Here is a 26926-nt window from a genome sequence, read left to right as displayed (position 1 = left end):
GAGAACACAGTGAAAAACATATTTAAATTCCCATTATAAGATTCTCTATGTTAGTTACTACAATAGCTTAAATTTAGTATGCTGGCAAAAAAAGAAAACACCACTTCATAAATTCTTTAGTAGCAATGAATGGATGCCAATTGCAACTACAAGCTTGGCAATTTCAAAGTGTTAAGCCTTGTTTACTAAATGCAAGCAAAATATACTAAAATAGCTAGCTCTCTAAAGCATCAGAAAAAAATACTTCTAGCTTGAAGATATATGTTACAGTACAGTGCATATTTCCATAGTTTTCCAAATAAAAAAGCCACATCACTGCTGCCATTAAGGTACCCTTTTAAAGAATCTGTATGTTCTGTACAGATGAACATGCTAATTGCTCAGTTTTTCCTTGCTTGATCAAATGCATTTAGATGGAATTTTGGTACCAAGTACTATAAAAGGTTAAAACATCACATGCTAAATTGCACAAATAAAGACAGCTTCTTGATCTGCATAGATAAATGGATTTTACTAAAGAACTCCACCAATCTAGAGTTAAAGGAACCTTAATTCACTACACAGTCCAAAAACATGTCTACTCAGAGGTTACTACTGCTTAATTAAATAGGATGTACTTTCAGGTACATAAAACTGCAGCCTTAGAAAGCTTTGTACAAACCATATATTTCATCACTGAATTTCAGAATATTTTAAAACAACAATTTTGTGCAGTTTCTGCTCTCTGGTGCATTCAGAAGTCTATACATGAAATAAATCTTTTTGGAATAACTTCATAGGTGAAAACAATCAAGTTCCACATGGCTGACGAGTGCTTAATCAGAAACAGATATCAAGTGAGGTTTTTGGGCATTACCACAAATCTTCAACAGCACACACCAGAAGTATCAACAGTCACAATCCAGATTACTAAAATGTGCCTCTTGTCTAGGAACAAAGAGGCCACATGCAAATATAATTATTAGATAGTGCTTGCTTGTAGAAATTAATGAGGAAGTCCCTTAAAATGTGGCCTTCTATAAGGTCCCTCAATTTAAAATGGAAGAAACACTCCTTCAGAATCCCAAATTGGAGATGCATGGTGCTACTAATTATTTTAAAAGGTTGTGCATAAGATACTACAGATAGCTTGGTGTGCATAAGATATATACTGTATATTGCAAACAGAACACCATAGTCTTTTAATATCCCAAAGCACTAAGGAGAAACTTTCACATACGTACTTCTGGAAGAAAAGTGTTTGACAATACATTCAGTGTGTGTGTGTGTGTGTGTGTGTGTGTGTGTGTGTGTGAGAGAGAGAGAGAGAGAGAGAGAGAGAGAGAGAGAGAGAGAGAGAGAGAGAGAACAATCACTTGCTAACAATTGTGACAAAACAACTGGCTGATTATTTTTAAGCAAGATACAAGTAGTAAGGTTCTCCCCCACTTTCTTCTAGGTCACCAGATTGCAAACCCAAATTATAAACTAACAACCAAATGCTTATTTCAATAGGGACAACAGACATTTACATGGCTTCCATGTAAATCACAGAGATGGAAAACAATATGGGTATAAAGAGGGAAAGAAAGCATTAGGATGTCAAAACTAAGACCCTTCTCAACTCTCTGCTCAGTCATGAAAAGTGTTGAAATATATTAAATTATGTGTTTTCTGAAGAGGCTGTGATTGCACCAGAGATTGACTTTCAAGTAAACAACAGTTTTAACCAATAATATAAAACAATGATCAGAGACACAGATACTAGATTGGTGGAGCTCAAACAAGTAAGATGCATTTTCTGCACAGAAATTTGTTAAGCATGAAACACAGATATATGAAGACAGCAAATATGAAAACTAGTGTTAACATGCAACTTAAAAGAGACACAGCATACATGAAGAATTGTGTTAGGTTGGTCATAAGGCTTTAGAGAATAAAATAATATATATGGGAGAAAATTGAGAAAATGAAAATTCAAGCTTCTTCTATTTAATTGTGTTATTAGGTTAACACATGATCAACCATTAAAATTTCATAAAATTAAGCATTCAAAATTATATTTTTCTAACCTGCATGCCTTCACTATCCTTTTGAAGAGAACAGGATTAAGATAAGAACTGACAAGTCAAAACCACTGTTGTGAGGCTATTTCCATTGTGCAGAGAAATGCAAAAAAAGAGAAAACAATAAATTTCGAGCAGTAATTTTGTGGAATTTTCAGTTTAAACAGTGCCAATAACATCAAGGAAATTTGCAGCACCATTAAAACCGCAAAAAATGAAATTCCAAACAAGAATGATTAATCTTCAAACACCGAAGTTAAATGTGGACAAAGAAGAGAATAAAAGTTTAAGTGCTTGGTTAATATCACAAATTTTGAACATGCGTGGCAGATCCATTCAGTAAAAAGATGAGGGCAGGGGATTAGCATATTTTGTATCCATAAGTGAGTGAAATAATTCTTTGGTAAATGTGGATTAAGATTCAAAATTATTAGGGAAGGATACGATCAGTGCCTTGGAATATCACACAACCTTTCACCAATTCTCCCATGATGCAACCAACTGACCAGATATCAACTGAAAGTAAAAGTGAAATGACAAAATTATGAAGTGTCGTGAACTAAAGTGGAAAACAAAAACATTTTAACATTAAAAACACAACAATGCAAAAAAAAATGAAACGGCTAACGTGTTGTTGAACAACATGGACAGGAACATTTAATCTAAATGCAAATTTTAACTTTTGGTAAAGAAACATCTTGCATTAAAAATATAATACCACCATATTATGGTAGGTCTGGCAATTCCTCAAAAATCACTTCAGTCTTATTTTCAACTGTTCACTTTTGTGGTCCATGAAAGTCTTATAAAGGATACAATCTCTTCCTGGAAACACGACCTTATGGAGGACCATTTCTGCCATTATGCACCCAACAGACCAGATATCCACTATTAAATGTTAGGTGTAATAAGGACAAAAGTTACAAATCTACAAACACATTTTCAGTACACATTCATGGCAGCTATTCAGAATAACCCAAACAAAAAATTCACCACAGACTATTTTATACGGTATTCTTTAAACTGAAATAATAGCCAACTAGTCCCTGGTTTGAAAGAGTGTGAAATAGAACTAGTGTTTCCTAGATTGAGGTCCTTACACACATAGTCTCCTTCCTGACTGCGTATTTTTAGTAAAACCTCCATAAGCCTTTAGAGTTTAATTTTTATAGTGGAATATCTGAGAGGCAACATTAAAAGGGAGCTTACACATTACACATTTCTGCTCTACCAAGAGAAAAACTCAGCACCATGCATCATTACCTTTTATTGCCATATTGGCAACCTAGAGAATCGGTTTAGTTACTGTTACTGGTAACTCTGCTACTGTTTGGAAAACTCAGCAATGGCCAGAGGATTGGAGAAGATCAGTCTACATCCCAATTCCAAAGAAGGGCAGTGCCAAAGAATGCTCCAACTACCGCACAATTGCGCTCATTTCACACGCTAGCAAGGTTATGCTTAAAATTCTACAAGGCAGGCTTAGGCAGTATGTGGACCGAGAACTCCCAGAAGTGCAAGCTGGATTTTGAAGGGGCAGAGGAACCAGAGACCAAACAGCAAACATGCGCTGGATTATGGAGAAAGCTAGAGAGTTCCAGAAAAACGTCTACTTCTGCTTCATTGACTATGCAAAAGCCTTTGACTGTGTCGACCACAGCAAACTATGGCAAGTTCTTAAAGAAATGGGAGTGCCTGATCACCTCATCTGTCTCCTGAGAAATCTCTATGTGGGACAAGAAGCTACAGTTAGAACTGGATATGGAACAACTGAGTGGTTCAAAATTGGGAAAGGAGTACGACAAGGTTGTATATTGTCTCCCTGCTTATTTAACTTATATGCAGAATTCATCATGCGAAAGGCTGGACTAGATGAATCCCAAGCCGGAATTAAGATTGCCGGAAGAAATATCAACAACCTCAGATATGCAGATGACACAACCTTGATGGCAGAAAGCGAGGAGGAATTAAAGAACCTTTTAATGAGGGTGAAAGAGGAGAGCGCAAAATATGGTCTGAAGCTCAACATCAAAAAAACCAAGATCATGGCCACTGGTCCCATCACCTCCTGGCAAATAGAAGGGGAAGAAATGGAGGCAGTGAGAGATTTCACCTTCTTGGGCTCCTTGATCACTGCAGATGGTGACAGCAGTCACGAAATTAAAAGACGCCTGCTTCTTGGGAGAAAAGCAATGACAAACCTAGACAGCATCTTAAAAAGCAGAGACATCACCTTGCCGACAAAGGTCCGTATAGTTAAAGCTATGGTTTTCCCAGTAGTGATGTATGGAAGTGAGAGCTGGACCATAAAGAAGGCTGATCGCCGAAGAATTGATGCTTTTGAATTATGGTGCTGGAGGAGACTCTTGAGAGTCCCATGGACTGCAAGAAGATCAAACCTATCCATTCTTAAGGAAATCAGCCCTGAGTGCTCCCTGGAAGGACAGATCGTGAAGCTGAGGCTCCAATACTTTGGCCACCTCATGAGAAGAGAAGAATCCTTGGAAAAGACCCTGATGTTGGGAAAGATTGAGGGCACTAGGAGAAGGGGACGTCAGAGGACAAAATGGTTGGACAGTGTTCTCGAAGCTACGAACATGAGTTTGACCAAACTGCGGGAGGCAGTGCAAGACAGGAGTGCCTGGCGTGCTATGGTCCATGGGGTCACGAAGAGTCGGACACGACTAAACGACTAAACAACAACAACTCTGCTACTGTAGCCAGTGAGTTAGGAGATGAGGTAATCTCCACAGCCTTCTCAGCATATACAGTCATACCTCGGTTTAAGTACGCCTCGGTTTGAGTACTTTCAGTTTAAGTACTCCGTGGACCCGTCTGGAACGGATTAATCCACTTTCCATTACTTTCAATGGGAAAGTTCGCTTCAGGTTAAGTAGGCTTCAGGTTAAGTACAGACTTCCGGAACCAATAGTGTACTTAAACCGAGGTACCACTGTACTGAGAGGTGGTGTTGGATGAAGGAGGCTGACTAGCCAGCAGTGATGCTTAGTGGTGGCGGTGGCTGAGTGGTGTCTCCTGCACCACCTCACCAGCTGCCTCTCTCTTTGCATAGGGAGATTTTAAAAGATAGGGAGATTTAAAAGATAAGGCTTTGAAAACTTGGCATCACTGCCTCAGGCAATTACCCCATGATGCTTGATTGTGGAAAGCCTACTACACACAGTTCTCAAATGATAAGAATACATTCAAGAAACAGAGAAATCTAACAACTGGTCAAGTACCGAACAATACATAATTCAATTCTGCAACTCACCATTCTCTTTGTATCCCATGCCAAGAATAACCTCTGGTGCTCTGTAATATCGTGTTACTACATATGGGGTCATCATGAAATTAGTACATGCCGTCCTTGCAAGTCCAAAGTCAAGGATTTTAAGAGTACAATCTGATTTTACTACTATATTGCTGGGTTTTAAATCCTAAGAAAAAAATACATTCAATTAAATGTTAAAAAATATATAGGGTGGTGCTGTGTTTGGAGCAGGGGAGAATCTGCATGATTAAGAGTTTCTGGGATGGGCAGTCTTGGTACCTTTCACTTCCCCTCAGTTAACACACTGGAGCTGGAAGAGACTCTAGAGAGGCATCCCCAAACTTCGGCCCTCCAGATGTTTTGGACTACAATTCCCATCATCCCTGACCACTGGTCCTGTTAACTAGGGATCATGGGAGTTGTAGGCCAAAACATCTGGAGGGCCGCAGTTTGGGGATGCCTGCTCTAGAGTGAAATTCATCTACTACTGTAAGAAAGGAATGCGTAAGTTTGTGGGAGCTCTATCCTTAGCTCTTGCCCCACCTAACAGGGGAGGTTGCCAATTTCTACCAATGGCACACACACAGACATATGACAGGGGTCGCCAACCTGACATCCACAGATGCCTTCACTGACATCTGCAAGCAGTGGGCCCAAACTGTAGAGTTTCCTCAGAATAAAATAAAAAGTAAGTCTTTCAACACTCCTAGAAAGTTAAGAAGCAAAAGAAGCCATCTAAGTGTTTTCTGTGAAATGAGCCAGCCTAGCTACTCCTGTCTGTCAGTGTTTCAGTCAACCATAAAGAGCTGTTGCTTTCCCCTATCCTGCTTTTGTCTTGTTTTCTAGTCTTTGGAATGTCCTTAGTTTGTCCTTCCTTTTTCACTAGGAACCAGGATGCATCTTTCCTGTGGTGGGGTCATCTGAGATTAGGCAGTCCCTAGAAGTTGTTTTAATGCAAATAATACTACACAGTATGTATGAGTAAATATTAAAGAATCCCTCCTTGCCCTCAAAAGAGGCAAGTGTGAAAGCTTTGCTAATGGGTGTAGGCTCCTGCTGTGCAGAAACTGGTGTCCAGCCGCTCATTAAGAATGCACTGTAAAGTTAAGTTGTAGTACAACTGTATACATGGCTACTCAGAGCTGGGTTTCTCTGGGTTTAATGAGCCTTACTCCTAGCTAGGTGGGTACAGGATGACATCTTAGGCTTTTCAGCAAGGGCAATGAGCTAAAGTAGAAAGGGAGGAGTGAAAACCCAACAGTTCTGGGCACTGAACGACAAATCTGATTAAGCCTCAGAATTCATGACCACAGGATATAGTTTGTTTCCCTCTTGTATGAGGATATAAAAGGGATTGATCAAACATGGCAAGTCCTAATTATCATGTCATTATAAGAAAAAAAACCTTTCAAATATAGCTGAATATTCTTAATGAGGTTAATTAATGAAAGTCAGTTATTGATACGATTGTAATAGCACTACGTACTCTATGGATGATACCAGCTGAATGGAGATGTTTGATACCACACAGCATCTGGTACAAAAGGTAGGACATTCTTTCATGATCCAACTCCATATGAATTACTTGGCACAAGTTAGCATCCATTAGTTCCATAACTAAATACCTGAAACATTTAAAAAAGTATTTTTTACAAGAGCAAACATTGACCACACCTTGTGGTTAGCAATGAGAGACCGTAACCACAAGCTCAGGTACAGACAACACACTAAGCCAGACCTCAGCTTAGCTCAGCATGGTGAGAGCATAAAAAAGACATGGGTGGTCTAGGAGCCCACATGTTTGCACAGTCCCAGGAAGCCATAGCTTAACATGTTGTGGGAATGCAAAATGGAAATTACAGTGGACACAATTATACAATTTTGTTTTCTTAGCAGAAATATTTTTTAGCAATCCAGACTCAAATAATGTATTTTATTACTTTGGGTACAAATCTCCCACTGAAGTTAATTGGCAAAACTTCAACTGACATTATTTCACATCTCAGTTTGAAAATATTGTCAGGATATTGGTACTTAGTTACTGATTTGAGTGCTCTTTTGGCAAAGGAAAATAAACAAAGCAACCTCCTCCCCCCAATGTCAGTTATGTGGCCAATAAAATTTATTTTTTATTTAATTTGGATACCTTCCTTTATCCGAAGATCACAGGGCAGTTCACAACATAAAAATACAAAATGAGAACACATAATAAAACAAAAACAAAACAATAACCCATCTCCTAATGATGAAATGAACACTTGGGGGGAGTGTCATGTTTTGTTCATGTCTCAATGCTTACAAGAAGGCTTCAGCATTTTTCTCCAGAAAGCACAATATATTTTTAAAATCTTTTATAGCCCAACTGCTTCCAGGCAGAGAACATCAAGAATTTGGTCTTAAAATCTTAAATAGATATTTATCAAGAAAACACAATAAAGTAAACTCACACATCTTGAAATTCTTCAAGTGACTTCTGTGGTGTGAATACATTTAATAGACTAATTATCTGTAAAGCCAAAATAAAAGAATTATAATCACTATCACAATGATTTGCAAAAAAATAGTAATCAAACAGTACATGGCAATGTCAGCATATAGATCAGATTATTTAATAATTTTTTACCTGAAGCTTTGTAGCAAGAAAAATGAGATTAACATAGTAATTCACAAATATTTTAGAACTAACTCACTAACTTCATTCACTTTGCACAATGCTATTTTTTTGTCAAGTTCCATAAGGGACAGTCAATATTTCAACAGAAATGAGATAAATCAAGTATATTTGTTTAATGGATTGAATAGCTTCATCTATAATAAATCCATGGATAAATTAATAACCAGAGTTTTGGCATATGCCAATTCTTAGATTATGGGAGTAGCACAGTTGCATCTCAGCAATATATTATTTTGCTAGAAGGCCTAGAAAATACATTTCCACATTGCCTGATCAAATATTCAGTGGTAAGTGATCAATACCCTATTGATACGTTTTTCTTCAAAAAGCAGATAAAAAAACTTTAAAGGTTACTAAGAAGTATGCATGCTACTAAATATACATTATAAGCCTCCTAATAATAATAGAATCATAGAATTGGAAGGGACGAGGGTCATCTAGTCCAGTCCCCTGCAATGCAGGAATCTTTTGCCCAACATGGGTTTGAATCCACAACCCTGAGATTAAAAGTCTCATGCTCTACCAGTACCCACTGAGCTGGGTCTCCTCATGCAGTCCAGTTTCAACTCTTATGTCAAATGCTTTCTGATTATTTCTGATTTAATAGGAAGGAATTTGATAATTAAACTAAATGAAAGAATGGGTGTTCTTGTCATTGTACAGTGGACCCTCTGGATACATAACTTTCGGGTTACGAATGCGGCAAACCCGGAAGTGTATACTTCCAGGTTTCACCATGTGCACATGCGCAGAAGCGCTCAATCGCGCCGTGTGTGTGCACAGAAGCAACGCCTCTGCCTACAGACTTTTCGGGTTGCGGACGGACCCCCGGAACGAATTTAATTTGTATCCAGAGGGTCCACTGTACTTTGCTTTAAGGACTAATTCTTACATTATGAGAGTGTTATGGCTGCTCCTTCCCAATGACTCTAGCCCCCCCCCCCCCCCCGGCTCTAGTAATGTAAAAATACGGTAATGTGATAATATGATGTTGTGATAATTAGTTTTGCATTTGATGGATAAAATCACTCATTACATAGCAATTTGGATGCCATAGTTTTAATAGAGTTGGAGATGGATGTAGCTCAGCCACTGTCTAACCATGTTCTTATAGATAAGCTGTCACATAAGCTGAAAAGCTGTCATATAAACTGAAAAGTAATTGCCATTCTGCCACTGGGCTTCCCCTTTTGATACCCAAATGCCATTTTCAGGATTGTACCCATAATGCATAGAGTTCAGAGAGGAAGGTCCTAGGTGCAGAAACAAAAAAAATTCAGATTCATTAATTTGAAAATTATTTCTCTTAATATGAAAGTTTGGAAGATAATCAAGATAACAAGTGGCCATGTTGTGCTCCACAGCTTAATGGATAATTTCATTTGGTTTTTAATGGTCATAAAGAGAAACATACTGGACTGTTTTTTAACACATTTCTAGAAATATTGGTTGCCAATCTGTGGTGTAAGCCATAGATCATTCCTATCCGAGGAACTGTTACCTAAAGCCAACCACAGACAACAAAGAGAGCACAAAGAGGGGGAAAAAACTATGAATAACTAGTCTTCCACATTGCAATTTGGAAATAGTCCTAAAACAACTACAGTGTTTCATTACAGTAGATACAGGACAGAGCGAAAATTGATGTCTCTCTCAATTATTTAATTATTTGAATCACAGAATAATGGCTTTAGTTCCAGTTGATTCATCTGATATTCATTCAATTATTATTTTACATTTCCTTGTTTCTAATATAAATTAACATTACTCACATTTTTGTGATTGACACATTTTAGAAGCACAAGTTCCCTGTAAGCTCGTTTTGCATGTGTTTGGTTCTGAAAAGGGCGACTCAATTTCTTTACAGCAACATTTAGTCCAAGAACTGTATCAAATGCAGCACTGAAAAGTTAAAACAGAAACATCTTAATTGCAGCTTTTAAAAATCAGAGCCATGCAGCATAAGAGTGGAGAGGCACCCAGGGTGCGGCTGGGTATCAGGGTATATGACAGAGAAGCTGAGGTACCCCAAGGAAACTGCTTCTTGTTTTAGGTGAAGGGCAAAGTGCACAAATGAAAACCCTCTTGAGTTCTACTTTATTCAACCAAAAATAAACCAGATCTTATTACTAGACTAATTTTAACACCTCCATGCATGAAGCATTTCATCCTGTTCCATTAGTCAAAGTATAGTTAGAAATTTCTTAAAAGGCAGATGCATTTATATCTCAGTCAAAAACTAAGAGACAATTCTTCTCTAGAACAGGTGTTAAGATTACATAATTTCTTTAATCAACTTGTTTTAGTTGAGCTCTTATTCTGACACAGGCCATTTTAAAGGTTCTGTTCATTTTCAACTTCATCACGGAATAGTACTGTACTTCAGAATAATGCTTTAGATTCTATTGTTTCTATGTATGTTTGGAATTAAGGGACGGTATGTGCCATCAGATGTCAAGCAGATAAAAAACTATCTCACTTTTAGAAGACATCTGAAGTCACTCCTATATAAGGAAGATTTTAATGTTTAATGTTTTACTGTGTTTTGTATTTTAATTTGTTGGAAGCCGGCCAGAGTGGCTGGAGCAACCCAGTCAGATGGGTAGCTAATAATAATAATAATTTGTTTTGAGTCCTTGATCAAAATTTTGATGATATTACAGTTTGATGCTCATACTAATTTTGTTCAATAACCAGCTACTCACCATACAATGCCTTGAGCCCCAGAGCCAATAGGTTTCAATTGTTGGTAACGTTTTAGTACAGTGAATGTCGAGTCTGAGACTTGAACACTGTAAAACTGACTGTCACATTTACTCTCGCTCATGATGTAGTGTCATGTAGTTTTCCTCCCAGGATTTGGCAGTTTTCAAGATCTGTATAAAGAGAACCAAAAAAAGTGAAACTTTTTGTAAATATGTACCCAAAGCTGCCAACAGCATTTCTCTTTAGAAATTAGACAACCAGTGAGGGAACAAAGCACAACGTGCATTTAGATGACTAACTTAAGAGACTTGACTAGCATAATGGATGATCCAAAAGTGATTTTAGCAGAATGACTGCTCAGTGCAATGCTATCTTAGCAGAGATAAAAAATTCTCTATCCGGTCCTGTGCACACATGTCCTATTCTGTGTGGGTTTCCTGCCCTGTCCAGGCAACAATAGGCAAGTGGCTGCCCCATGGAGCCCAGAAGTCTACCTTTTCTACTTTTGGCACAGCACCATTCTTTTCCAGTCAGTTCCGCGGGTAGTATGTCTTAGAGTGCCTTGGAACAGAGGAAGAAGCATTCTGTTCCATTTCTTTTCTAAAATCTTCTAGCAGTGGTGCCACACCAGACAGAGAAGGGTGCCTTTTCAAAAATAAGAGGCTTTCTTACTCCTTCCCATGGCAGTGCCGATGTAGGAGGAGACAACAGGGTGTTGTGTGTTGGCGCTGAAAAAGGTTCAGTTAAGCCGTTAAGCTCACCGCAGAAAACAGCCATTTAGGAGAGTTGTTTTTACTAGGCTAATACCGACATACACCACTATACAAACACGCACGATTTACAAACGTTACAAGTAGCATTCTCTCTCTGAGCCCAGAGAGGGTTCTTTGCTTCAAAGTCTTTGCTGTGTCAAAGTCCACAGCCAAGTCCTAAGGTCAGTTGCTTTCAAAGTCCTGCAGCTGATAAGACAGGCATCCCCAAACCCGGCCCTCCAACTGTTTTGGGACTGCAACTCCCATCATCCCTAGCTAACAGGACCAGCGGTCAGGGATGATGGGAATTGTAGTCCCAAAACAGCTGGAGGGCCGAGTTTGGGGATGCCTGTGATAAGAGTTCTCTAAGTTCTGAAGTCCGCCAATTTTCCAACTTCTTCCTTAGACAATCTTTTTAAAAAGTTTTCACGTGAATCCATAGTTCCAACAGATAGCCTTCAGCAAGTCTCTTACCATGACCCACACAGTATGCTGTAACCTTGAGCCCTTTTATACACAAAGTCACTTGCCAAATCTGCCCACTAACACTAATAAGAAAGTCACAAGATACCTGCAGGTGCATGGTGGGGAATGAGTTATCTCTGCGGATTCATAGAGAATTAACCCATTAAAATTAATCCTTAACATTTTGCCCCCCTAAGGAAGAACTGGATCAACCGATGACCCTCATACACCAAAGCTGCCCAAGACAGCAAACACACTGTAAGTTTGTGTCACTGTCTGTCCTCTCTTTCTCTGTTTATGTGTGTGTTGTCTGTGTTGGGTTGTCTGTCCCCGCTTCACTTATGTTCAGTACTTATTTTAGAGAATTGTAAAGTTTGAAGGAATCCCAAGGGCCATCAAGTCCAACTCCCTGAACTAAGTCTATTCCTCCTCCTTCTGAGTTTCCATGAGTGTGCAGGCATGTGCAAGCTTGTGTGCATGAGTTACCTAAATTGGCTCAGGTTGGCATACAGCCCTCAAAAGAGCCGCAAACCAATGTCAGCCACCTCTGCTATAAAGCTATACATTTTTTGGATGACATTTTTAACCCACAATTCTTCAGTTTTGAACCCACGTATCTTATAGTATAAGGCCCATTTAATGGGACTTATTTTCCGTAAATATGTTAAGTCAAACAATGTCATGTATGGTGTTTGTTTACACTCCTACTTTATTATTACCAATGGTCCCAAATCCAGATACATTTTTGTGCAGAAGACTAAGAATATGATCAGCACAGTCAGTTCAGGCAGCACTGATCTGTTTGCCAGTGCTTGCATGTTGTAGGACATGTGTGAAAACACATCTCCCTTCCCGCACCCTGGTTCAGATGCAGGAGGTGGAGAGATTTCTGCTTCCACAGCTGTTGTTTTGTACTCCTTGGTGGGACGTTTGGTGAGCAGAAAATGTTTGAACTCCTAGATTGTGCTTGCTGGAATATGAAAAATATTGTAAAATACTAATAAGTATCTGTGTGGGGAGGGTGGGGACATCCTGATATTCTAACAGAGGGGAGAATTAAGTTACAGCACTAGAAGCAAGCAAAAAAGAAGTTCTCCTCAGCCAAACAAACTGTTTTGTTTGGATGAGTCTGCCAACTACAGAAATTTCACTGCCTGCTAGGGGAATGTGCTGCAAAATTTCAAAACAAATCCAGGCAGCAGGAGCTTTAAACGGCTTTTAAAAATGAGATGACAAGCTACCGGTGTATCTAATGTTAATGTGAATTACACAAGAGACTGAATTTATGTGAACAAACATCTCAAGAAACTTGACAGTGTTTCAAGTTAATTATATATCCACAGCATACATAATACAGAAGGACTGGAAAATAAAATTAATTGCAGAAGCTGGTGAACATCACCAGACTATACACTTACTATGGCAAAACTTATTGATGTTTTAAGTAAGCAATAAGGCCTAGATTCCTGCAAGAAACCTGCCCAACTGTATACCACCTCGAAATACTCCTGTCATATTTGAATTTCATGGAAATATTTGTGTTAAACTTTCCTTCTTTAGCCTTTCTGGCCCCATCATCATCACTTCTTCCCCTTCCTCTACCAACCCTCCACCAATACTTCACAAACATAGTATGTAAAGTATCATTAATATGAACTGGATTAAATGCTTTGTTCGAGAAAAGATACAGGGTAGGGAGGGGGGAAAGAACATGCAACGAAGTAACTCACATTTCCAAATGATTATATGTTTGCAGCTGGTTCACACATAGCAAACCATGGTATGATTATCAGGTCAAAGTCAGCTATAGTTTGCTGCAACATCCAAATTGGCAGATTATGGATTGTGCTTGCCCTCCAATGCAGAATTGGTGGGCTTAAAGTTCTGCTGTGGAAGGAAAAACAAACCACAGTTAGCATAGTTGGATCTACAGGTAAACTGTGGTTTGCCTGAAAAAGAAAGAAAGGAATAGGAGATCGAAAATTCAAAACTTTAATCTGATGCCAAATCAGCCTCTCTTATAAATCAATAATACATATGACTAAAACTTTTGGTACATTTGATTAGTGTTTATTAAATATTGCATTTGTTTAAGTAGCAGAGCTTTCATCTAGTTGGCTTACTTATACCATAGTATAAGTAACCAAAATGGAAACTATTTACAAGTTTAATTTAAAAAAAGCCTCACTAAAGAGTTTAGATTACATTTCACTATTTATTCAAAATATAATTTAAATAAGTAAAATCTTTCCATTGAAATGTTCAAAATCATTTTATTACATTCCACTACAAAACTGAAAAATGTATTTTTGACAGTGATATACACTCAGTTTCCGTTGCCAGGCATAGATACCAATAAATCCGTTTCTGAGTGTTTACATCTGTGTGCATAATACACACACATATATACCCTAGCCAACATAGATGTTTCTCTGTTCGGAACTGGGCACATTCAGTAAAAGCAAGTCCTTTCATGTCTAGGTGTAAAAAGCAAAACATAACCTCCAATCTTCTTGTGGGCAACATATGGTCTGCAAGCCACACAAAGCACACCAAGTTTAAAGAAAAAGGTGCTCAAAGCCAAACAAGTGTATTTCAGCTCTCCTTCAGACGATAAACGCTTAGTACAAGCAGCTGACTACCGTATATTGGAGGCAGGGCACCAGCTTCAAAAATGTGGGGTGACATGGCTCACACTGCTTTTGAAATTGCAGGCCGTAGGCTATGTCTTTAGAAAAAACCATTAAGTACCCTACCCTAAGAACCAAAACATTTTTGTATATATAAGCCTACCCAGACATATATGCTTCAATCTGTTTTTAGTTTATTACTTATTTTCCAAGTTGTTTTTATTGCTTTTATTGATAATCATATTGTTTTATTCTCTTTGTAAACTGCTTTGAGTGGGTTTTTAAACACTTGTGTATAAATTTTATGAATTAAATTAAATAAGTCAATCAATCCTGCAGAATACCTGCGTGGCTTCAGCATGCTATAGATACTTTCCCCTTCAAACCATTGCCAAATTGCTTTAAAATCACTACATACACTAGGGAGCAATTATAGCATCAATGCAGGCTTGAAATTATTGTATTGTAACTTCTGAATAAATGTTTTTTTTATTAAAGTGGGGAAGTGGAAGATGCAAAGAACTTCCACAAATGGGCTGCATTTAATCCACTTTAAACTGCTGTGTTTACATAGCCTAGCTGTGCTATTTGCCAAGCCAGGCAAATATACTAGACCTGGATGCTGATTTCTTCCCTCCCCCCCCCCCTTTTTTTGGTCCTTCTCCAGAGTCAGGTGGGATGAGGATGGAGAACAACAACAACAAATTCAAGAGAAACAAAAAGAGAGGATCAATTAATCCAACCCCATTCATTAAAAAACCTCACCCATATAATGACTGACTATTCCCTCTCTGGTAGGAAAGAAAGAGTTCTAGTTCATGCTCAGTCTCTGCAGTAATGATATGGAGGCTACCTGCAAGTAGAGTTTCTTTTACCACACCTAGTCTTAAATTCTAGCTCCAAATTGGGGGGAAAGAAAGAGAACAACTGCCATTAACACCACACTGTGGAGAAGCATCACAATATTGAGGACAGCTGGCTCTCCTGGCTACTCCCTATATTCCAGGAATTGGGGAAGAGTGTTCTCTTTGTATAATAGAACCTTTCCTCGAAACTGAGGGAGTGTCCTTAAATCTGGGATTAATAAAACTCCCATAAAAATCACTGATTTTTATCCATAGACTTGTAAAGAACTGTACAATAGAGATAAGAGAATTTGTACTGTATATTGTTACACTAAGGTCTCAGGAGGTATAAAAACTTTGAAGTCCCCATTTTATTTATGTTACTTGTTTCCAATCTTTGTAGACCATTTTTCACCATACAAACTCACAAAGCAGTTTATACAGCAATAAATAAAAACAATCCATCAACCAAAATAATATCATATTTAAAACCAAACAGCAAATGTAAAAATGAAACTTTAATAAATAGACACAATAAACAGCACAGCCACAACACAAACAAATCAAATCAAGCATAAGTCTAGGTGAACAGGAGGTAGCCATTTGTAGGGACGGACATATCAATCTATTTCCTCTGCAGGTTTAATGCACACACACAAAATGGGTCAGTTTCATCATGGTGATGTTTGGATTTTATATTCTTTAAAAATCCACCTTTTTCAGGGGGAAGGAAATCTGTATTTTCAAAGTAGTCCATTGATCGCCTTTTTCTTTCTTCTTAAAAATAACATTTCCCAGAACAGAGAACAATTCACTAGCAGTACCTCTGTCCTGCCAAAATTCAGATTCAGCTTGTTGATCCTCATCCAGCCTATTATCACTTCTAGGCACTGATCCAGCTACATGTGGTTCTGATGGTATAGAATACAGAGCTGGGTGCCCAGCATCACCACTAAGATGGTTTTAGCTAGATCTGCCAAGGAAGTTGTTGGGCAGTGGGGTGGGGATCCCTGTTCTGTATCCATGACCCAACACTAGGTGTATTCCCTTGACCCTGGTACCCAAGGACACTGGATTACTAATGAAAGAATTTGCAATCCTTGCTACTGTCGTACTACCAGGTAGGCAAAGCTGGGACAGTCAGGCTCACCCAGCTCTATGTAATGCATACCTGGTCAGCACCTTAAGATGTTTAATTATGCACCTACCTGGCATTCAGCAATAGCACTTCAAGGTGGGAGAGTTGGCATGACTACCTAGGTTCTATTGACAGGTAAGTGTGTGTGGTCAAGTACCTGCCGCCTACTTTCCCTAACATCATCCCTCCCCCAGTGTATTCCAGGGAGTCAATATTACCCTGCCTGGGATTCTGTTGATCCCTTCTCTCCACAATACAGTCAGCCAGGCACATATCTAACATTCCTTATCTGCTCTGGTTCACCAAAAGCCACACAAAATGCTAATGCAAAAAAGAGTGTCAATAAAAAGTACAACTAATAAGGCACAGTGGAATATAAAATGACAACCAAAAGGTTCTCATTAGAATTTCATTGCAGAATACGTGCAATATAGAATAGAAAAGACAGACAAAAAAGTTCACTAAATACATAGCCAGTGCACATTATTTGCTGCCTACTTGACTGGAAGTTACAGCACTCACTGGCAGTTACCAAAGGCTATGCTTTGGTACCGGTAGTAACCTGGGAATAATCTCAATCTTTTACAAAGCTGCACCAGTCTTCATATTAACTGTATACAGTACTTAAAGCTGAAATCCTATTTTCCCCAGTAATAAATCCCACTGGGGCTTACTTCTGAGTCTAAGGATTTATCCAGACTTCTTTATTATCTTCAAGGGCTAGGTATCTGCAAGCAGGATGGAACACCACTGTTTTAAGCATAGATTCAACTGTAGAAGACCACCAAGTTAAACAAACTGGTGAGGGGAAGAGAAAGAGGAATCACATTATGCACATTACAAAGCACTTCCCCTTTGCTGTGGTGGTCATTCAGTCACTGCAACTGTTAAAAGTTGTTCAACCCTTCTCTGATGAAGATTTGGCCAAAAGGCCAACAGATGCATGGTACTTTATTAAAGAGGGAATATTTACAAAATGGTGGCATAGTTATCACAAACAGTGTGTCCGATATTAAGTTTTCTGGGCTGCTCCATTTGTAATGGTTAGCAAGTCTTGCTCTGATATAGCACTGAACTTCTGAGGTGCTCAGAACACCCACAAAATACAGCCCATGACAAGGAGCAAACCCCAGATCCAAGTTCAGGAGGGGGCTTGATCTCACCATGTTGTGCTTCCAAGGTGTTTGGAGAGCCCACAGAACAATACAAATGAGGCTCAACAGTCCCCTCAAACTTGGAGCTGGATACAGGAGAGATAATATTCACATTATGTCTCCAAAGCATGCTGCAACTGTAGGGACAGTTGCCCCCCCCCCAGCTCCAAGCTCAGGAGGAAATGTTTGTCACATCAACAGAGGTAGCATGGACACTCACCCCTGATCATTCCAAGCTGCAGAAGCAGACATATGTGCAGCTCTTCATCCTGCACATAGAAAACTAGCACATCAAGGAGAAGACTAGAGTTGAACACTTCTGCCCAAATCTAGTTTTCTATGTGATGGTAAATTCTGACTGAGACAGAATACTGCCCAGGACCATGCTTGCCACCTTATCTTTTCTTTTCCTCCATCTGTTAATAGCTGGGCCCAAAATGTCTCATCATGCATGTCAAAGTAATTTCTGTGGGAGGAATTCAATGCCTTCCTCTTCCAATCGCTCCATCAGCACAAGCATTTCTGCTTGCCAGAACAACAACTCCCCTCTCCCCCACCCACCCACAGTTCGGGGGGGGGGTGTTCCTGACCCTACAGAACAAATTTGCGGTTAGTGTGCCAGTAGGGCATCAGGTTAGTTGAATTTGGCCCTAGTGTCTAACGCTGACATAGGCATCCGAGAAAGAGAAAAAGAACTGAGAAAGAGAAAGAGAAACTGACAGCATATGGGGAGTTTATAAGAAAAAATAGATCTTTTAAAAGTGAAACTTATCATTCTGTCTTGTCTGGCTACCACAGGCAAGCAGAATTTCCATGCAGGCAAGGGCAGGGAATTTTGCAGTGATTAATATACTGGAAAGCAACAACACAAAATATTATTATCTATGTTCAGTACTTGTGTATAAACATAACTTAAAAAGTGGCTCTAAACTAAACATTAACAAATAAAATTGCTTCAATCCTATGCACACTTCAGTGTAATTCTCAGTGAACTCAGTGGGACTTCTGAATGAACTTGCATAAGGCAGAGTTGCACATCTCATAGTTCTTAGAAGGATTTCATCAAATGAAGCTAAATGTTGGGAAAGTCAAAACAGAAAAGCAATTAATTGATCTGGTACAAATGTCACACTATGGCAATCTATGGCTTAGCATGAATGCAAGAGTGTGTGCACTCTCAAAGACATTACAGCCACTTTGCCCCTCCCTAGTCAACCTGCTGCTGTGTTGAGTTAAAGTATGGCTTGGCTTGGTGCATCATGTGAACCTGGGCTCATGCTTTAGCTCTCTCCACACTAACAATGAGCTGTAACCAATGTTTGTCCTGCAATTAACAGCTCAATATTTGATTGGGAGAGGCAAACCATGAGTCTGGAGGATGACCAAGGCTTAGCTTAGCACAGCAGTTGAATGACCAGTGAGAAACACAGCAGCTTCAATCTCCTCTTTGAAAGTCTGCACACTCACACATTTGTGCTAAGCAATGATTTTGCTTAGTGTGGTGTACAAACAGGCTAGCACATAGTTAAACTGTGGGAAATGTTATCACAAGATGTAGTGATGGCCATCAATTTGGATGGCTTTAAAAAGTATTTAGATAAATTCATGCTCCTAAATATGATCATGACTTTACCTCCAGTATCAGAGGCAGGTTGCCTCTGAATATCTTTTGTAGGGGGTCACAAATATCAACAACCTCAGGTATGCAGATGACACAACCTTGATGGCAGAAAGTGAGGAGGAATTAAAGAACCTTTTAATGAGGGTGAAAGAGGAGAGCGCAAAATATGGTCTGAAGCTCAACATAAAAAAAACCAAGATCATGGCCACTGGTCCCATCACCTCCTGGCAAATAGAAGGGGAAGAAATGGAGGCAGTGAGAGATTTTACTTTCTTGGGCTCCTTGATCACTGCAGATGGTGACAGCAGTCACAAAATTAAAAGACGCCTGCTTCTTGGGAGAAAAGCAATGACAAACCTAGACAGCATCTTAAAAAGCAGAGACATCACCTGGCCTACAAAGGTCCGTATAGTTAAAGCTATGGTTTTCCCAGTAGTGATGTATGGAAGTGAGAGCTGGACCATAAAGAAGGCTGATCGCCGAAGAATTGATGCTTTTGAATTATGGTGCTGGAGGAGACTCTTGAGAGTCCCATGGACTGCAAGAAGATCAAATCTATCCATTCTTAAGGAAATCAGCCCTGAGTGCTCACTGGAAGGACAGATCGTGAAGCTGAGGCTCCAATACTTTGGCCACCTCATGAGAAGAGAATAATCCTTGGAAAAGACCCTGATGTTGGGAAAGATTGAGGGCACTAGGAGAAGGGGACGACAGAGGACGAGATGGTTGGACAGTGTTCTTGAAGCTACGAACATGAGTTTGACCAAACTGCGGGAGGCAGTGGAAGACAGGAGTGCCTGGCGTGCTATGGTCCATGGGGTCATGAAGAGTCGGACATGACTAAACGACTAAACAACAACAACAATGTGTTCATATCCTTCTTGTAAGTTTCTCATAGGCATCTGGTTGAGTTCTGGGAAAACAAAATGCTGAACGAGACAAGCCTCTAGTTTGATCTTACGGTCTTAGGTTAGAGGTGCATTTCCAATGAGTATATCAGCTGCTTAGACTGTACTATGGACATTTCTTTTTAAAACTTACATCCTACCGGTACCTACTTTCAGAAGAACTCAATATGTTTAACATGTCACAATACCAAAACAATATTTCACATTAAAACTATCTCCAAGATACATCTAACAGAAAATGTACTGGATTTGAATATCCATGATCCTGATGACCACTCAGTTATGCATTTATTGAGCACTCTTGAACAAGTAAAAATCCCCCAGACTATCTTCCCCTTTTATATAAAAAAAAGACAAAATAGAGACCCTTCTCACAAGAACATGAATACAAGGTTGATAATAATGCACTTTCAAATGTAAGAAGTGATGTATAAAGGGCAATAGTAAAAAAAAAGAAGAAGCAGAAGAAAAACATGTTCCCTATATGTGACCAAAAATGCTCTTAACAAAATAAGCTACCAACAAGTACCATGTAAGTTAGAAGGCAACTTTTACCTAGCATTCTTAATCATTTCAGTTATGTGTTGGCACATGAAATGGAAAAGTGATCTAACAAGTAGATTTCTCTTAAAAGGTAATTTCTCTATGTGAGGGCTATAATTACACAATCCAACACAACTCAAATGCAACAATTTGATAAGCGGACAGTACACCATACTAATTTTAAAGCACAATCATTCTTATCCAGAGAAGTATGACATCAAGAAGAGCACCAGTGACAACCTAGATGTGCTATTCACTTACATTAAACAATAACTGCTGCTTGAATTGTTGATCCCCCTCTCCCCTTTGACAATAATTTAAGAATAGAACAGTTTACTGTGCCTCCGAGATGGGACAGGGGATATTCAAAGAAAGCTTGGGCAAAAATCCAAAACACATTTCCTTGAAAGTACATCCTACAGAAATCAATGGCTTCTACTTCCAAGTAAACGTGCAGAGCTGGGTTGTTAACCTCCACCTTCCATAGGACAGATTAGATAGCTCTGTTCTGGCATTGAAAATGTGTACCAGGAATGTTGCAAAACGCCCATCTGAAAGCTTAGCGAGGGCAGGACCAAAGTGCTCCTGGGGGGCTTGGTTTTCCATCAACGCAATCCTATGCGGGCCTGCTTAGTAAAAGTATGCTCCGCTGGATTCAATGGGATTTGCTCCCAGGCCAGTGTTTAGAGAGAGTGGCAGCTTATAGCCAACCACCACCACCGGGACCCTCCAGTCCGACCCCTGCGTCGGGGCACGAAGAGGCTGGTCCACAGCTAACGAGATCCATCCCCGGCATCTCCTGCTCACAAACCGCAAAGGACGAGAATCACTGCGGCAGCAGAAGGGGGTGAGCGGCAGGAGGGAGGCGCAGGTACCTTCCAAGCCGAGTCAGCCCAACGCTGTCAGACGAGGAGGCTCTTCCCCTGGAGATGCCACGGGAGCGGGGCGGGAAGGACCTCCCTGCGTATTTCGCGACCCCTGAGAGACGACCCCCCCCTCCCCGGGCGGCTGCTCAGGAGACGAAAACGAGTCGTGGGAACGGGGACGCTTGCGGGGGGCTGGACGCGGAGGCGAGGAACCCGGCCGGGGCCTAAAGCTGGAGCCTCTGCCGTCCCCTCGCAAGGGGCAGCAGGATGAGGAAGGGGGGCTGCCAAGGTGGCGGGGAAACTTTCCAGCCGCAGCTCCGGGTGGGGGAGGGGGGCTGAAGTCATCACGCAGCCGTCTGCGGGGGTCGCCGCCGCCACCACCGCCACCACGCTCCCCGCACCCACCCACAACCCCCCGGCGCCTCCTCCCGGAGCCTACCCCGCTGGTATCCTTCGGCCGCACCCACAGCTAGCCCGGCCCCAAACATGCCCGCTCCGGCGCCCGCCTCACCTCCTCGGAAGCCCTCGGGGGAGCCACTCTGCCACTTCGATTCCTGACCGAGCTCTCGGAGACGCTCCAGCCGAAATGGCCTCCCTCGGTCCCTCACAGGCCGCACCAGGCCCCGAGCGTGATGACAGGCAGCAGCCGCGGCCAATCCATGCCGACATTCTTCGAGGGTCGGCCAACCAGCCTTTCGGAGGCGGGTGTTAAAGGCCACTATATAAGGTAAGGAGTGACAAGCGCCTTCCTCGGTGACTGGGCGGGAGAGGGGGGGAGGGGTGTGTGCTTTGAGGTAACGTCACCTGGCTGTGCGAAACTGAGCGGTTCCTTCCAATATTCACAATACGGTAGGGTGACACATGGGAGGCAGTTTCCCCAGTATAATGCTGTATTAGATGAAGAAGACAAACCAGCAAATGCTCGCATGGCTGATGTCAGGCTTCCACGTAATTTTGTTTTTCCGCTCTGAGGTGAAATGACGTTAAGCATGAATGAAGCACTCGACACACACAGCTAGTTGCCCCACTCCACACAGCAGTTGAAACGTCATTTTCATATATCAAAACGCTAGGAGAACGGATTAAGTGCGACGTGTTTGCTTTTGAGATGTATTCATATGCATAAATGCCCTGGACTTTGCAATCCAAGCAAAGGGCTGGAGCCGTCGGGTGATCCGCTATTAACCACAATAGGATATTGGAAAAGGGTGGCACTGACAAGGGTCAGTGACAGTGACATTTCAATCTCGTGCTGGTACCCTGTTTCTCATATTTTAAGACATACCCATAAAATAAGCCATAGCAGGATTTTTAAGCATCCAAGGAATATAAGCGATACCCCGAAAATAAGACATAGTGATAGGCACAGCAGCAATACCGGCCATGGCAGCAGGAGGAGGAAAAATATAAGACATCCCCTGAAAATAAGCCATAGTGTGTTTTTTTGAGGAAAAAATAAATATAAGACATGTCTTATAATATGAGAAACACGGTATATCAAATATGGGGAAAGGAGATTGAACATCGTCATCCACTGATAGAGGAATGCACACCCAACTGTGAAATTAATCTATATTATTTCCATTACAATGAGACACCTCTATGAAAAATGGCATCTGGTAATTTTATCCTCACCAAGCATGAGATTCATCTGGCAACAAAAGAACACTCAGCAGATGTTCATCCTGCTTATTTGACACAATAGAAATCAGCAGGAAAGAGAAGGCTGATTCATGATTAAGGTACAGCTTTTTGTATATGGGGTGGGGTATGCATTTAACAATAAAGTTCCAAAACATAATTATACACTATACAGCTTACATCACTGGTGTAAAACACTGCAAGGTTTCAAAAAGGGCAGCAGCACATACCAAGAGGAACCCACATAATTTACCCTTCTGTAACTTAAGCCTTTGGGGGCAAAAGATAGCAACTCTTTAGGGTAATTCCATACTGATTAATGTAACATTTGTAAGTTTCTTCACATGACATTTTGTGTATTAGCTAATATTATTTGAACTCCAATTAACATTAAACCATTTGTTCATTAGCTGGCTTGATCCTCCTAATTCAAAATAATCAGTAAGCATACCGCTACTAATTTAAATGCTTACTTTTTACTGTTTTAAAAACTCTGACCAATGTAACAATTTGCAACCTTAAGAACAAGTGTTTTTGCTAAAAGTATGAATGGTTTTTTTCCCTATCCTTGCCAATAAACATTGAATGCTTCAATAAGTCTAGTTACATGTTGGTCTGGCGTAGGTGAAACAAAATTAAAAAATTTCTTCCAGTAGCACCTTAGAGACCAACTAAGTTTGTCATTGGTATGAGCTTTCATGTCTGAAGAAGTGTGCATGCACATGAAAGCTCATACCAATGACAAACTTAGTTGGTCTCTAAGGTGCTACTGGAAGAATTTTTTTATTTTGTTTCGGCTTCAATAAGTGTCCAACTTATTGTAATTATCATTGGAGACTGTGGAAAGAAAAAAATTCCGGCAAATGACCTGTGATGTGTTACATGAGCAATCTAACATGAGACAATTCATTGAGACTTTCTCAAATAAATGTCTCCAAAGCAAGACCAAAAGCAAGTGTGCATATGAGTTTAACTATGAATTCACCAGTTGTGGGTCAGCATCAAGCCCATGTGGGATGCTGTAATGCCCATGGGAATTTGCACTTAGGGTAGCTGTGGCAGCACCCTAATAATTTGTTCCTTTACAACCTAACATATACAATTTGTGAGGAAGACAAATGCCAATACATTTTGTTTTCAAACTCAACAAAGTTGCCAACTGACAACAGTACTTCAGTAGCTGTTTCTGTTTCTTTCTTTCTGCACTTTCTTTCAGGATAATCACACTTCCCATAGGGTCATTATTCCCCGTTTGTGGTGTTTATTTTATAATATTGTGTTAAATACTGCCTTCAACCATTTACAGTCATTCGCTACTGGACGTAACTGTCAGGGGTCCTTTACCTTTACCTTTTTACTGTCTCCTGAGGCAAGGCAAGAGAGCTTCAGCTCCTGAGGTTAATTTTTTTATCTCTAGATCAGGTGTGGGGAACCGCTTTCCTATGGGCCAGTTTTGGCCTGCCAGACTTCCCCATTTGGCCCATGTGGTTATTTTGGGCAAGCCACAGCCAGCCACCCTACACCTGATGTCATACATGCAAGAATGGGGCTTGACCAAAGTCATATTGTGCAGCTCCTTTAAAGGTAAAGGTACCCCTGACCGTTAGGTCCAGTCGTGGACGACTCTGGGGTTACGCGCTCATCTCGCTCTATAGGCCGAGGGAGCCGGCATTTGTCTGCAGACAGCTTCCAGGACATGTGGCCAGCAGAGCAGCACACAGAAACACTGTTTTCCTTCCCGCTAGGTGGGAACTGCTAGGTGGGCAGGAGCTGGGACAGAACAATGGCTCACCCCGTCGCGGGGATTTGAACCGCCGACCTTCTGATCGGCAAATCCTAGGCTCTGTGGTTTAGACCACAGCGCCACCCACGTCCCACAGCTCCTTTAGTCCAAACATAAAATTTATTCTGTTTACCAAATGAGAAAGCAGAACTATCAATACAATAAAGGGTCACTAACCTATTCTGTTTTATTGAAGAGGTCTTTAACCAAACTTTAGCGGGTGGGGAATAGAGGAATTTGGGTCCTCTTTCATAGCACCCTTCTGGGTGCTTTACTCACATGAAAAAATCTATTTTGTAAAACTGTTGTCAGATAATGAAACTCTGGAAAATCATCTTCAAAATGATACAGGACATGTTAACTATATGTGAAAATAAAAAATAGGTCTGTAAATTGACCCTTATTCTCTTCTATGGGACAGCCCTTCAGGAGATAAGATAATAATGGTTACAGTCAATGCAAAGTGCTATTGCCAACATGTGTCTCCAGGCACAACAATGAATCCACAGGCACCTCCAAGGATGTTTACCTGAGGAACCAGCAAAAACTGAACACTATCAATTATGAGATAAAAATAATAGTAGTGGGGTGGAGGAAGAAACATCAGAACAGGATGTTTTAATTAAAGGAAAAATTTTCTGGAACAGGTATTGCAGGGGAACAAAAAATGTAAGCTCACTTTATCCCAAATCCCAAAGCTTTTGAGACTGCCAGTGAGTTTGAACTAGTTAAATAAATTGAAGTTACTAAATAGCAGAGAATCTACATCTCATGTGCAGTCTCTCAAAGTTAAAGGAATTTTATCCAAAAAGGGACATTACTGTACAGACTCTGCTTATTCTGTTCAGTGAGCTGTAGCGTAAAAATGGCTACTTTGAAAACTGCAGTATGGGAACATACTGAGAAATTCTCTTTGTGGCAAAATGTATTTCTGTAGGAAGTGAAGAAGTGATAGAACTTCAGCAACACAGTTGCTAGAAATACAGACAGTCATTTTCTTACCACTTTGGAAAGTTCCATGAAGCTTGAAGATACACCAGTTAAGTTCACAATAATATTACCTGCCTGCATTGTCAGTGGCACTGATACTTTATGTCTGTTCATAGTAATCAGAAATTTTGAAACATCCCCATACTCAGATTTTTTTTCTTCACCCTGATTTGTCCAAGACTATACTGTGAGCTCTAGAGGCACCACCAGGGCAAAAATATGCAGCAGAACACAGCAGAAAGAGAAAAAGGGCTCCCCAACAAAGCAGGACTAGCTTACTATATTCTGAAGTAATACACATTACCATCTAAAGAGCCCACATCCCTAACATGCTCTCCATAAGAATAAGAATTTATTACTCATATCTCGTCCACCATTAAGTCCAGGATATAAAATTAACTAATTGTACCAGTGGATCCGACAGTGTCCACAATGCCAGGCCAAAAGGTTGAAAAAGAGGCATCAAATCACAGCAGAGCCCTGGCTAATTAAGAACATAAGAGCAGCCACAGTGGACCACTGCCTCAGGAAGGTTTGCAATCAGGACATGAAAAAGTAATCCTCTCCTGTTGTTGACCTCCAGGAACTGCAAGTTTCATACATTCATTATAACTAATATTCATTGATAGACTTATCCTCTGTGACAGGCATTCCCAAACTAAGGCCCAGGGGCCGGATGCGGCCCAATCGCCTTCTAAATCCAGTCTGTGGACGGTCCAGGAATCAGCATGTTTTGACATGAGTAGAATGTGTCCTTTTATTTAAAATGCATCTCTGGGTTATTTGTGGGGCATAGGAATTCGTTCATATTTTTTTTCAAAATATAGTCCGGCCCCCCACAAGGTCTGAGGGACAGTGGTCCGGCCCCCTGCTGAAAAGTTTGCTGACCTC

At 40.4% G+C, this 26926-nt stretch overlaps 1 protein-coding gene across 3 annotated transcripts in view; it reads right to left on the bottom strand.

Annotated features, from left to right (window-relative positions):
• MAPK9 (mitogen-activated protein kinase 9) overlaps window positions 1-22260 on the bottom strand; it is a 33095-nt gene extending 10835 nt beyond the window's left edge. For 2 of the 3 annotated variants that reach the window (XM_035105600.2, XM_035105603.2), the window contains exons 1-7: window positions 22133-22260; window positions 10699-10869; window positions 9766-9895; window positions 7767-7825; window positions 6806-6944; window positions 5320-5485; window positions 2490-2561 (exon numbers count right to left, since the gene is read on the bottom strand). In XM_035105600.2, coding sequence (XP_034961491.1) covers window positions 2490-2561; window positions 5320-5485; window positions 6806-6944; window positions 7767-7825; window positions 9766-9895; window positions 10699-10820 — 688 coding nt within the window. In that variant the 5' untranslated portion in view covers window positions 10821-10869; window positions 22133-22260. Of the gene's footprint in view, window positions 1-2489; window positions 2562-5319; window positions 5486-6805; window positions 6945-7766; window positions 7826-9765; window positions 9896-10698; window positions 10870-13646; window positions 13804-22132 lie in introns of all 3 variants that reach the window. The other variant, XM_060271647.1, reaches the window with a different exon arrangement.
• Window positions 22261-26926: the final 4666 nt, after the last annotated feature.

The sequence above is a fragment of the Zootoca vivipara genome, chromosome 2, assembly GCF_963506605.1.
Source record: "Zootoca vivipara chromosome 2, rZooViv1.1, whole genome shotgun sequence".
NCBI classification, from domain to species: domain Eukaryota; kingdom Metazoa; phylum Chordata; class Lepidosauria; order Squamata; family Lacertidae; genus Zootoca; species Zootoca vivipara.
The sequence above is the reverse complement of the archived record's forward strand: the minus strand, read 5'-3'. Positions and strand labels throughout refer to the sequence as shown.